General features: G+C 40.5%; 1 protein-coding gene across 1 annotated transcript; it reads right to left on the bottom strand.

The window, feature by feature from the left end:
* Positions 1 to 778: 778 nt before the first annotated feature.
* LOC127769138 (bZIP transcription factor ABI5 homolog) lies at positions 779 to 13,753 on the bottom strand. The gene is made up of 6 exons (XM_052294791.1): positions 13,618 to 13,753; positions 4,637 to 4,752; positions 1,617 to 2,672; positions 1,457 to 1,528; positions 1,304 to 1,333; positions 779 to 1,161 (listed from the first exon to the last, which is right to left on the bottom strand). The coding sequence occupies exons 3-6, from the start codon at positions 2,586 to 2,588 to the stop codon at positions 1,069 to 1,071; spliced, it is 1,167 nt and encodes a 388-aa protein (XP_052150751.1). The 5' UTR covers positions 2,589 to 2,672; positions 4,637 to 4,752; positions 13,618 to 13,753; the 3' UTR covers positions 779 to 1,068.
* Positions 13,754 to 14,641: the final 888 nt, after the last annotated feature.

The raw sequence follows: 14,641 nt of genomic DNA, 5'->3' as shown, positions 1-14,641 counted from the left end.
TTTTTATAATAACTGGTGGCTCACATATTAGCACTACTTAGAGAAAAAAATACAATAAACTTGATTAGAGATTGTGTCGATAGCAAACTCCTCGGACCACCAGTAATCACTACCTGCCGCTCCACGAACCGCCACCACCGCTATTTCTCAATGAGACCACCACCGTTCCTTCGCTTCGTCTTTGCATGTCCAGCCGCACCCTCTAGTTATCAATATATTTTTTTCTTCTCCCGTCGTCATGCACGCTATTGTTACGGTGGTCATTGAGATTGGGAGTATTAGACTTGTAGAGACTTGGAGAGGTAGGAGCCAACACGAAGACGAGTGGAGACGCTAAGCCCGATGCTGGCAACCTCGTGCTTAGGGATGTAAGTAGGTAATCCCGCTACCCGCATAAAAACCTGCTTGCTAGTGTATTTTTTTGTATGGTTGTACAAAATTTAGAAAAAAAATAGACTAGAAGTGGGATAAGCGGGAAAAAAACCCGCTTGCTTGTGCCGCTTGCATCCCTCCTCCTGCTCAAGCGACGGCAACACGGCGAGATTAACCGAGGATCGGGGAATTCCCACAAACTAGCAAACCGTGTAACCTCGCGTCAACTTTTCCGTCGGATCATAGAAGCCGAACTTTTCGCCATCGCAAAGCCCAAATCATCATCAGCTTGTTTCGGTTTCCAGTTTATTCGGCCAGAAATTTGGGCCGTAATCGATACTACCAAGGTTTGCCTATACTGTAGCTTTTCTTTTTCCAGCGCATATGACATGAGAACAAACTTACAGATACAAACTAGTATACTATTGTATAATTTTATTCATCGTTGTTTTGTACAAACAGCGACATGTAACCATATAAGCAGCAAGGACCGGTGAACACGATGGCAAGACATGTGGGTCCAGGCAGGTTTACAAGCATCACAGCATATATGTATATCAACTACTACCATAATACCTTCACATCACTTAGTCTGAAAGAAGACTTAATGTGCAAATCCTCTTCAGAGCCTCAGAGGCTAGTGCCACACCAGAAGCAGGATGAGTGTGCCACTCGCCGGTCACCGCTATGCCCGTTTCACCACATGCAGCTGCCGCTGCGGCGCAGCTGGCTGCCACCCCTATTTGCATTCATCTTCTCCTTGGACTGCTCCATCATTTTCTCAACCAGCTGAAAAATCACAGGAACACGACATATTTCCATGAGCATATATACACACACAAATAAATGAATAACAAATATGTATTTAATAATTTCACAAAACGATGAGCACTATGCGGAATGGGGATTGCCACATGGGAGAGGACAATACCATTTGCTTCTTTGTCAGTAGAACCGTCTTCTGTAAAAGGAAGATAATATAGACATTGTATATTTATCAGTTCAATGTTACAGAAAAGGAAGGAACGAGACTGTTTAGGAATGACAATGAAAGCTGAGTGGATAATGTTTCTTGCTTTAATACCTCTGCCTCTTTGAGACGAGCGTTCTCCTGCTTGAGATAGTTCAGTTCAGCTTCGAGCTCCACCGTATAAGCCTGTAGCATTATTCATAAAAATTTCAATCTCCATGCAAAATGTCTTAATGATATATAGAAACTAAAAGGTTCGGAGCAACATGTGTACCTGCTTTCTAGCACGGGACCGTGCAGCTGACTCACGGTTCTTGATCATGCGCCGTTGGCGGCGCTCCACCGTCTTCTCGGCGCAGCCATCCTCTCTGTGGGGACGCTTTCTTGTTCCATTCTCAATCATCATCCCATTCCCAATACAATTCATCATATCAGCATGTGTCATGGCACTCATCCCATCTGATGATCCAGGACTCACGACAACCATGGCACCTTGGGCGGGAGGTGGCGGTGGCACAATCGCCATCCCGTTGTACCCACCGGGGTACCCCATGCCATCACCCATCACCGGATACATGGCGTTTACCGGTCCTACTGGGAACATCATAGGACCGCCTTGGCCCTGCTGCATGGGGTTCACCGGCCCGTTGACCATGCCAGATCCCATGGCCGCTTGCCCAGTAAAGGACCCTCGGACCACCCCGGCCTTTACCAAGAAATCCTCAAGTGTCATCTCACCTAGTGTTACCTGTCGGTCGTTAGCTGCAACACCACCGCTCCCGGCATGTGGCTGGAGCGCGGAGGCCGGAGCGGAGGTGTGTGCAGGGGCTTGGTTGATCTCAGCCCACACCTCCTCCACCGTCTTCTGGCACAGCGGTAGCGGCAAGGAAAATGATCCCTGCCGACATAAACCGCTTCCTCCTGCATCACCGCTTCCGCTTCCACTGTCTACCACCTTGGCTTCCTCCATGGCACCCTTGCAACCTCCGGTGGTAGCCTGGAATTCTTCAGCATTCCATATGTTAGCCACAAACTCGTCCATGTTCATGGAACCAAAGTTGCGTCCTGGCTCACACAAGGAGTTTTGTAGCTCTTCCAAGGTGAGGGAGAGGATTGACGACTGCCGCGCCAGTGGAGCAATTTCCTCCTCCCCACCTACTTTTGTACCACCACTTTGGTCACGCTCCTGTGATGTAACCTCTTGATCATCGGTGACCTTCACGTTCTTGCTCATCTCCGATGCCATCTCACTATAACACTCAATTTGTAAAGTTCTATTAAATTTTCTAGGTGTGTCCCTTCAGCTATGGATGCCACCCCTTTTTATAGCCTGTGATGCAAAAACGAAGTTGGCTGTTAGAACATAGAAGAGGGTTGAAAGGTGTAACATGACTGCATCCAAAAAACTTAAGGTAGGTGTGTTGTTTGTCATATGTACTTTATTAAAAGAGTGTGCAACTGATGATGTGCTTGGCTTGAAGTTCTAGGCGATTATGTATGGATGGTAGATAACCAGATAAGCACTCCCAAGTTTGGAAGTTGGCTTATGCCTTATTTTCTTGATGAATCTTTCATACTGCTTTATTTTAACATAGATGATATGGAAAAAATGTGTTGCTCACATGAATGCTACATATATGGATGCCTTGAATGCATAGAGAACGTTACTGGCATAATTTGCGTAGGGCGAAATTACTCTCACCATAATTCACACGGTGTTGAAGGTTTTCAGGCATAGCATCATTCGGATGGAGGTATACCTTGGACTCACCCTCTTTTTTTCTGGACTTCAAGACACTGATGAGGTACTAATATAAATATAATTACACTATCATTTAACGTTTGCTGGCCATTTGACTAGACATCTGAAATAGCTGAAGTGGGTATTAGTTTAAAGTGCTTGCTTCATACAAAGTGTATTGGGTTCAAATACTTGGTCAAGTGCATTGAATTGTTGGTCTTGTTTGGTATTGCTAAACTGTCGCAAGTATACTCCCTCCAGTCATGAAAATGTATCATTTTTTAAAATTGGCACAATTTACAAAAATCAACTTTGACTACTTATTTTCTTTGTATAATTGAAAAATCTAGTACATATAATAATATGATTTTCTTGTGACCAACCGAAATAGTACTGAGATGTCGCATTATATTTTTCTAAAGATTAAGGATGTACATCCAAAAGTCACACTATGGGACTATAGGTATATGACACAACTAGAGATAGGTTTGCCAGGTAATTCATAAAAAAATATATGCATACATTTTGCTAGCTTGAAAGTTGGATATTGACAATATTGCTGGTCTTTCAAACAATATTTATAACAGAAGTAATTAACAATCATCATTGTAGAAAAAAAATGATATTTTTATATTTTGTTCTACGGAGTGGCATAACACCAGAGCACTACTTTTAAAGATGAAGATAGAGATTTCGTCATCTTTGGCTGCAAGGACGAAGTTTTGGTTGAACCAAGCCATAGGAGATGACGGGCGGCACCAGCACATGCGTGACTAGAGCAGTCTCATGGAGGGCGGATGCTGCTACACCAGAAGCGTCACCATGTTGGCAGATTGTGGTCAGTGGCGAAGCTAGAGCAAAACAGAGGGTGGTGCACCACTATAGTAGCAATATACTACCATATTCGAAAATGATATACGTACGACCTACCATGTTTTATCAAAGAACATTATGGTAAACAATACTAAAACCATTGATTTCAGTATCTACATTAACATGAACGAGTGATATAAGAACGAAAACTTAGCGGTAAATTATAAAACTACTTGCCAAAATGGGAATTCCCAATGACGATACTTATCAGCGCAGTGTACTGAAGAAGTTAAGATTAAAATCACAACCAATAGGTGGCCAAAACTGGAGAACTACTCGTCCAACATCAGCATCTCAAGGAAAAAAAGAAGACAAAACAGCTTAATTTTTTGTTTGAAATTATCGAAAAAATGGAATGAAACTATGAAAGCAAATTGCAAAACTTTCTTTTGACGTCACCCCTTGCCTGCTACGATTAATAGGTGATAAGACCATAGGCTGCGGCTGGCCACCGAGTGCATTCTGTTTCACCGTGAAGTAGTTAACAACGCTGTTATGTAGGGCAAATTTGTCAACTAAACATGCTGCACCACAAGAAAATCCTCATGGCTGTGCGCTTCTCTGTTGGCCTTGTTACCTTTGCTCGGCCTGATGGTCTGCTTGGGGGTACACATTGTTGGGATGAGGGGGGTGCATATATGGTGGAGATGGGGTAACCATAGCTAAAACTTTTCTCTTACCCAGGTGCCTAGGAACCCTCATAGCTGCATGTACCTTCGCCCCTGATTGTGGTGGTTTCCGTAGGCGACTTGGCATGCACATGTGATCGGCGAGGGGCTTCACTACCGTCACCCACCTTGCAAACGACAATAAGCACTAGTTTGTCATTCTGGCATGGTAGTACCTAAGGCATGGTAAAAGCACTAGTTTGGTTATGTTTAGTTCACGCCAAAATTAGAAGTTTGGTTGAAATTGGAACGATGTGATGGAAAAGTTGGAAGTTTGTGTGTGTAGGAAAGTTTTGATGTGATGGAAAAGTTGGAAATTTGAAGAAAAAGTTTGGAACTAAACTCGGCCAAAGCTTTATATCTCGATTGAACATATCTTCGTTTCTGTGAGTCTTTCTTTCTTAAGAAAAATATTGGACATAAGCTTTGGCTGAACCATGACGGGTAGGAGAGGTTAAATGGCATCTTAATCACTCCCAATCAGATAATAGGTGATGTGCCAGCTAACTTTAGAACATTGTTATTTCAAGCCGATATTAGTAATTGCCAATTTTTCTATAGAGTTTCATGAGAACATGAATGCACCCTCTAGTGTGTCAGTGTCCAAAGGAAAGTCATAATTTTAAAAAAGAAGAAAAATCAAGTGATATCCACTATAGCGCAGTTTTCAAAAGGACCGGTCACTATGGATAGACAGGATGCGAGGAGGCGTGTCCATTTCGGAGTATTTGCTTGCAGCTTAGCTTGTGTGGGATATATCGCCAATACATCCATGAGATAAGGGCCTTGTGAAAGGACAGACTCGTGCTGACTTAATTGGCGTGCGGTTTGTTCCTTTCAATAGCCGACGGTGGCCGCCACGAAAGATACCTCATTCTGCCGACTTAGCTTGAGTGCGTTAACAAACCCTACGAATCTGGACTATGGCATTTTAATAGAGGCATTTTTTTTGTTTATAAGAGGGTAGAGGCATTTTTTAGAGATATCAAAATTGTACCACAACCATATCAAACCAATGTGAAAGAGACACTTTTTTATGTCAAACCACATTTTATAAAATGTATCTATGTCTTGTGGCATTTTAATAGAGGCACTTTTTTTTATGTCTTTAAGAGAGTAGAGGCAAATTTTTAAGATATTAAACTGCACACCAATGTGAAAGAGACACTTTTTTATGTCTATAAGAACCAATGTGAAAGACACTTTTTTTTATGTCTATAAGAACCAATGCGAAAGAGGCACTTTTTTATGGCTATAAGAACAAATATGAAAAAGGCACTTTTTATGCATGTAAGAGGGTGGAGACATTTTCCAGAGTTATTAAATTGTACCATAACCATATCGAACCAATGCGAAAAAATAGAGTATTTTTCCCTTTGCTATAGCCAATCATTGAACTCAAGATCTCTTAGGTATACTAATGTTATCTTCAATGCACTAACCAACTCAACCTCCTATCATTGTTGTTGTGTTTGTGCCTTATGTACTTATATTTATTCCATTAGTATATATTTGTATTCTAAGAAGTGTCTCTACAGAGTTTAAAATGTCTCAAGAAAATATCTTTACATATCAGGCACACACATTTTAAAGTGACGAAAATAATGCATCTACGAGATAAAATTTAACAAAATGTGTTGAAAATGTTTCTAAAGTGTCTTTAGAGTAAAAGTTTTTAGACAATTTTTAAAGTTCCTCTAAAAATTTCTCTACACTATAAAACTCATGATTTTAGAGGCAAATTACAAAACGTCTATACATAAGGGTTTTTTTTTGTGCTAACACAAGTTTCTCTTGGCTTCATTGAGTTGCATGCACAACCAACCAATTTACCTAGAAGATTAAACTACTATCAAAAGGTAAGCAGAAATTATACGTGTGTTATTAGGGATGCAAATATTGGATATGTATCCATGACGTCATGGGTACCCGACCTGTTCATATTGGATGCGAAACTGCAAGCCAAATTATCTAGCGTAGGCCAATATGAGTGTCCATGGACCAACCCACTTGCATCGATATTACTATAGGTTGTGCAACACACCATAATTTTCCTTCGACTGCAATTGTAATTTACCAACAACAGAACCTCGTACTGTTGTTAGTTCTTGCATTTTTCTTTGGTTGAACAAGAAGTCACGATGTGATCATGTGAAATTCAGGCGGGCCAAGGCTGATTTTTTTTCCTTTTAAAAGCTTTTGGTGTTGGAATTTAATCCAACTAATTATTGAGTCTTAGCCTAAACATGATCACCTTCTGCTTATGCGGAAATTAATTTATCACTGACCTGAGATGAAGCCATTGCTTCTCTTCTTTCTTCTTCTTTTGTGAGATACCTCACGAACCCCTTCCATTGTCTAATCTATCGGGCGATTGATTTAGGGTTTAGGGTTGGAGAGAGTTAAGTCGTCACCCAGCCTCCCTCCTTCTCTTTCTTTATATAGCGACACTGGTGGGGCTCGGGGGTTTATCTCAATCTAAAATTTGAATATATTTTGTACCGATCACACAAAACAGATTTATCTCTTAGTTTGTTTCTTGTTAGGATAGGAAAACCGGTGGGATTTTAACCTTATCCTAACTAACCGGTATTAGCCGATAAAATCAACCAACATTCTCCCCTTGATTTTGAGACTAACTGACGAGTTTATCAAATAAAATAGCTCCCCAAGGCAATGTGTCTTCAACAACATTATGCGTCACCGAGACAACAAGACCTACAGTTCACTATAGTACCCAAATAAACTCAAGCTTAACTTAGTGGGTGTTGATTGAAAAATTAAGTCCCCCTCATCCAGGATCTTAGTGAGGCTCTTATTTATGCACGTACTGGCCAGAACATATCTTAATTAATCTTAACTTTATGAGCCTTTAGAGTATGGATCCATGAGCAAAAGCTTAGCTTAATAATAATTCGATCCTGGGACATATCTTTCACAACTATATCAATGTGTTAGGCAGAAAACACATAACATGTTGCTACTAGAATAGAAACCTGTGTTGCACACAGTATAATTGAGTGGTTTACACCTTTTGAGTGGTTTATGAGCGCTATTTACCACTCTTAGTTCTGGGAAATATGATTAATCATAACATGCTTTAAAATCTAACTGCATCGTCGACTATGCAGCTTTTCCATGGTTATTACTCCCCTATGTGTGGATATAGCTTAATCTGAATAATCTTTATAAATATCCAAACATCTCACAAAATAAGTGTCCAAATGTCTCTAAACTTCTGAGATCATTGGACTTTAGAAATATGAGCATGTTACTTCAGATTGTCTTGCAATAATGCAAAACATTCTTAATACCAGTGGTCTAGTTTGGATTTAATTAAATACTGCCAAGATTCCCAGTAAAAATAAATGCCAAATCTGTATGCATCCAGATTTGAGCCAATCTCAAGCTTCTGTTAGCTGAATCATAAATGATTATCTTTATAACTTAATTTCAGCTTGACTAACTTTAACTGAATTCTCTCAAATTATTTCTTCTTGTCAATGTATGACTAACTGATATAAGCCCAGTACTCCTTCAGACCAAAATAATTCATGGAAAAATTTCCTCGGTTTCTAACAGCAATATGCATTGCTTGACAATAAAATGTCATTAGTATAGAGTACCAGTGAATGAAATTCCCACCTTTAATTTTCATGCAGCTGTCCACCTCACTTGGATTGTTCGAAATTTCCATCAGAGTCAGGCTTAATTTTATTAACCCACTTAAATGGCCCAATATTTTGACTCATTCAGAAACTTCTACTAAATTCTTTATTTTGTTCATCAATCTCAATTATTCTTATATGGTTCGAAAACCATTTAGATGAACACTTTAATGTCTTATTTTGTTCATCCATCTCAATTTACTCTTACATGGTTCGAAAACCATTTGGATGAACGCTTATTTTTAATGTCTTATAAGGTGAACAAGCTTTATTTAGTGTTTACCACCATAATCCGATCTCATAACTTCATTTGATTTTAGCATTAGTGTCTTAAATTTCTTAAAGGAAATCGGAGGTCGCTTATGTGTAAACATAGCCATAAAAATCATTTGTTGGCTAATATCTTAACTTCATAAAATTTTCACTTAAAGCTAAACAACGCCATTAAAATCTAAGAGAAAGAATATCTCTATCTCATGAGACATTCCAAACTCCCCTAGGTATGTGACATAAGCGACAATGACACAATTTCAATGACGTCTTACTTCCATCATTATAGAATAAATATTCTCCTCATTGTTATTTAAGCTTAGTTCACTAATGACACAGCGGAATTTAAAACATCATCAATGTTTGATTAAGTCCACAAATGGATTTCTTAAGTCTGCACCCTATATGTGACTTGTCTTTCCATAACAAAACACCCAAGTCATGTTATGTATATTTAATTGTGCAAGTCACAAATTAAGAGATGCAAAATTCTAGAGTCCACATAATGGAGCTATGAGTCATTAATGAGGTAGAATAATCTTCTCTTATTAGAGCTCTTGATGAGCTCCCACCGATTGTATTATTTATTTAATGGAAGCATACTATCTTATTTTTCATAAACTTGAATCACTTAATTTTACTTAGTGAATTAGCATTTAAGTAATAATAGATGTCAGAAATTTCTAAGGGTGAAGTGTCTCGATCTCAATGAGACGTCCATTCTCCCCTAGAAATGTGGCCGAATAATAAGGCCATAATTTCGACAACGTCTCATAATAATTCGACCCAAAATAATGCCATTAAATCAGGACATTAAGCATGTCCCTATTTCTTGCAAAGAGCTTACACAAGAATATTTCAAGAGTAGCATACATAGGACATAGAGGCAATTTGAATTCCCCTTGCGAGGAATATGAGCTTTATTATCATTAAATTTGGAAGTTGCAACACTTCCCCTTAGTGAAGCTTCATCTTTGCCATCAAATGCAAGATTAACAGGATCTTACTTAGTTTGCCTCTTAGTCTTCTATATTTCTTATTGATTTGCAGAATGATGAACCAAGTCAATTATGGTCCACTTTGTCTTAGTATTACAACTCTGAAAATGACCGTAGTCTAATGGGAGAAGAATCATATGAAATGGACAAGTGGCACATTTGAAATGTGCAATGTCCATCCCACTAAGTTTGCACGCCATGTGATTTATTTCTTGTGCTACCTTTAAATTATGGCGGCAAATGTGCATAGGCACTAAATTTGTACTAAGCATTAGTCTTGACAAACTTCTAAATTTCATCTCAACATTTGCTAGACGCAATGTCATGCTCAAATTCTCCCCTTAACACTAACAGGGATGATAATCTCAATATTTATGAGTGACACGCGAAACATAGCATTATATTGGCCTTCTCCCAGGCTAAAGATGCCTCTTGAGTTTAGGAAAAATTAGTGACATTAGTTGCGGGAGTCACAAGGAATCCTTTGTTAATGCTAAGTCATACTCAAATAGGCCTTAGGCTCAGTTAAGTCAATGAGGAATAATAATAATAATTCCATAGACTTTAACTGATAAATAAAATTAAGTGGCACTATTATTTGTGGTTGCTTGTGCAAATTACGTACAATAGTACACTAACTTACACAACAATAACTTAATCTTTATTTCGCTTTGTATCACCGTTGGGCAGAGACAAAACGAAGGAATCAATAAATGAAATTACTTATAATCCAAAATCAAGTCACCATTGGGCAGAAATGATTAGGGAATAAACATTAATGTCTTAAGTCACATCACCAAAAGGTAGAAGTGATAAAGTAAATAATTTAAAATCCCAAATCAAATCACCATACGGTAGAAATGATTAGGAAATGACGCCATTAGTGATGCCATAGAATTAAAATTAAAATCCTTAGCCATATAACCGTTGGGCAGAAATGGTAAAGGAATTAAGCTTACTGATAGATTAGATCCTCGATCACATCACCGCAAGGTAGAAGTGATAAAAGGAATTAATGCACTAATGGCATAAATAAAATTCTAAGTCATATCACCATTAAGGCTAAAATGACAAAGAAAATTAAAATAATGATTGACAATACTTAGATTTCTTCCCTTAATTACATCACCGTTGGGCAGAAATAATTAAGGAAATAACAATCTTAATGAAATCATCTTTCTTTCTAGATAAACTTCCCGTTGGTTCCATTTATCTAGAAATAATTTACTCGGTATTCCAACTGATCTTAAATAATAAGCATTGATAATTGCATATAATTAGTTTACTATGGCTTAATCAATCATATGCAAAATAAACTTAGAATTTCATAGTCAAAACACCATTGGTCATAAATAATTATGAGTAATCTTAAAATTAATTCCTTAATTATACCACCATTTGGTAGAAAATAACTAAGGAAAAAAATTATAATTGACATGCAATTATAATAACGTGGGTTAAATATATCTTCAGATCTTAATGCTTTCTAGTCGAATTTCTCGTTGGTTCCATTCGACTATAAATAATTAAGTTATTAAGGAAATGACCATCATAATGATGTTGACATGAAATCATAAATACTTTCTAGTTAAATTTCCATTCAACTAGAAATAAATTAATTGGCTTAAGGAAATAATAATCTTAATAAATATTGACATGAAATCATATTAACGTTGGTCAAATATAATATCATATCATTAATTTCTTTCTGAGTGACCAAATAATTGATCATAATTTTCTAGCAATTTTAAATGGCTAAGAAAGCTCATAAATGAATTTATGGAAATAAATAAAACATTAAATTCACGGGCTTAAGATTAAAATTAATAAGAGCCCACTCTTATTGGTGAGGCCGTCCCAAAACGGACCGGTCCACTTATTGTTGCGCGGCGCTGAGGTGGCCCAGATCGGCTCGGCCCATTAACGGCGACGGCCCGACGCGGGAGCGAGGACGGCCGTCGGATCAAACGGACGGCCAAGATTTCGCCCGCGCCGAAGAAATCGCATGCCAGGGGGGAATGGGTGTAACCCTAACCCTAGCTCATTCTTGTCCCCTTCTCTTCCCGATTCGGCGTCCGGCAAGCGAGTGAGCGAATCGGCGGCGATGTTGCGACGGCGGTCCGGCGAGGCGGCACGCGCGTGCAGCGGCGAGCGCCGCAGCGGCTCCACCTCAGCTGGCTGGGGGGCGCGCCCGGGGGCGACGCCAAGCTGCGTGCTACAGCGTCGGTCCGGCGAGGCGGCGCGCTAGCGACGGGAAGCGTCTATGCGGCCGGACCTCGTCGGCGGGGGGGGGGGGGGGGGGGGGGGGGGGGGGGGGGGGGGGGGGGCGGAGCACGAAGGTAGCCGCCAAGCCGACGCTTCCCATCCCCGGTGAGGGACGGTGGAGAGACGAGCTCCAAGGCGGCGCGCGCACGGCGGTCAACCGGCGCGGCCCCGAGGAGGCCGGAGAGCTCCGGCAAGCTTAGGGGGTCTAAATCCGGTAATTAACCCGAACTCAAAACCTAATTTTGACTTGAATTTGGATTTAATTCGGGTATTTGTGACTTAGGGTTCTTCCCCCAAAAATTAGGGATCCTCATTTGGGGATTTTAGGCCGATTGGATCCGGCTTATTGGGGATTCTGGGAAATTTCAATCTTGTTTATTCCCTTTTGCTTAACAGTGGGGAATTTCAATCTAGTTTATCCCCTGTTTTCCCCAATTTACTTCTTAATCCACTGTTCTTATATGATAAGAACCTAGGGTTTATGAGTTGGGAACAATGAGAGTTTCAATCTGGTTTATCTCATTCGTTCTCCGCTTAGTAAAATTCGAGAGAAAAAAAACTCTCACTGATTGAATTTCTCCTTCCCTTATTGATTTCTAGCCGAAGCTATGATTTACTTAAGCATGAACCCTAATTCGATCTAATTAACTTAAATATGACATAATGCTCAACACAAAGCAACTTTAAGAACTAATAAACAGAATAAGGGGCTTAACAGATTAATCATGGCATCATGCCGGGCTTAACAGATTAGGGTTCATCACTTCATTGGCACAGTGGCTTCAATCAGGGATGATGGGATCAAGTGGCTAAGATTAGGCTCTCATACCACAATGTTGGAATTTAATCCAACTAATTAATTGAGTCTTAGCCTAAACATGATCACCTTCTGCTTATGTGGAAATTAATTTATCACTGACTTGAGATGAAGCCATTGCTTCTCTTCTTTCTTCTTCTTTTGTGAGATACCTCACGAACCCCTTCCAGTGTCTAATCGATCAGGCGATTGATTTAGGGTTTAGGGTTGGAGAGAGTTAAGTCGTCACCCAGCCTCCCTCCTTCTCTTTCTTTATATAGCGACACTGGTGGGGCTCGGGGGTTTATCTCAATCTAAAATTCGAATCTATTTTGTACCGATCACACAAAACAGATTTATCTCTTAGTTTGTTTCTTGTTAGGATAGGAAAACCGGTGGGATTTTAACCTTATCCTAACTAACCGGCATTAGCCGATAAAATCAACCAACATTTGGAACCTGTGTTATAGGCCCATAACAATGTGCTTTGTCCCATACATCTCATGTAGTCCCACTTCAAACCCATGTACGGCCAGCCTATCTAAGGGCCAAATGCAGATTATAAACAACCGGACCTCTTTTTTTCAGCAAAAATAAAAGAATTTGACGACTCAATGCCAGACGGATTTTTTTTTTGAAGTTAAAAGAGAGAGCTACAGCACTGATCACACCTTTAGAAGCAAAAGCTAGGATAGATTTACGCCCTGCTAGCTCAGCTAAACCAAAACGAGGAAAAAGGATAATGACCGCAACTAAACAACTTACATGGAACATTCAACCATTCAAGCACATATATTTCTCATCATCTAAAAAAACACATATATTGCATTATATAAATTTCATCAACTCCACTACGATTTGCTCCCATTTAATTGTAACCGGCGTTGAATACTTTCTGAATGACTACAAGTATAACTGGTAGCTATACGCGAGATGACAAGAAAAACGAGAGCAAAGAGTGCACTGCATTCGCGGCGGGCCGCGGGGCGGGCGTACCTTAAATTCTCCAGCCGTTTCCGGCAGCAACGGGGCCAGCCACCGTCTCACCGAGACACGGCGGCGCGCGGGCACCGGGGTCGATCTCCGCCAACTAGCTCGCGCGCGCTCTCTGTCTCAGGGTAGCTGAGCCGAGGCAACGGAGCAAACCAAACAGCCGCCAGGCGGCAGCAAGCGGGGCAACACGCGCGCGGGGGGGGGGGGGGGGGGGGGGGGGGGCGCCGTTTGCGGCCTTGCGGGAAGCTGGGGAACGGGGAGGCAGTAACAGTTGGGCATGTGCGCCGCTGCCCGCAGTTGGTTAAGTAGGCGGGGCGCGGTGGTGGCATTGCGGCACGCCGCCTCCTGTCGTTTGGACGTGTCGGGCTCGTCGGCACTCGGCACGTTGGCTTTTGCAGAGGCCTCGGTGTCCTGCCTTCCTTCCGAGGGAGGGGGCCGAGGAAGCAATGGGCTCCGAGTTCCGAGGGGTGGTGGCGTAGGCGCGTAGCCAAGCTAACCCGAGGCTGAGCCCCCCACCCGCTCTCTGCACTGCACTTTCGGAAGAAATATACAGTAAAAACCATATAGGGCCATGTTTAGATCCCTCATAAAATTTTACACCCTATCACATTAAATATTTGATACATATATAGAGTATTAAATAAATAATTAATTACATAGATTGCGTGTAAATTATGAGACGAATCTTTTAATCCTAATTACACCATGATTTGATAATGTGGTGCTACAATAAACATTTGCTAATGACGGATTAATTAGGCTTAATAAATTCGTCTCACGGTTTACAGGCGGATTCTGTAATTTATTTTGTTATTAGACTACGTTTAATACTATAAATGTGTGTCCATATACCTGATGTGACACGCCAAAACTTTACACCCTGGATCTAAACACACCCTTTGTTCCATGGGTGAAAAGTTTTGGTGTGTCACATCAGATATATGGACACATATTTAAAGTATTAAATGCAGTCTAATAATAAAACAAATTATAGATTCCGCCGGTAAACCGCAAAACGAATTTATTA

Source organism: Oryza glaberrima, chromosome 1 (assembly GCF_000147395.1).
Source record: "Oryza glaberrima chromosome 1, OglaRS2, whole genome shotgun sequence".
In the NCBI taxonomy this organism is placed as follows: Eukaryota; Viridiplantae; Streptophyta; class Magnoliopsida; order Poales; family Poaceae; genus Oryza; species Oryza glaberrima.
Note: the sequence above shows the minus strand (reverse complement) of the source record. Positions and strands in the feature narration are given on the sequence as shown.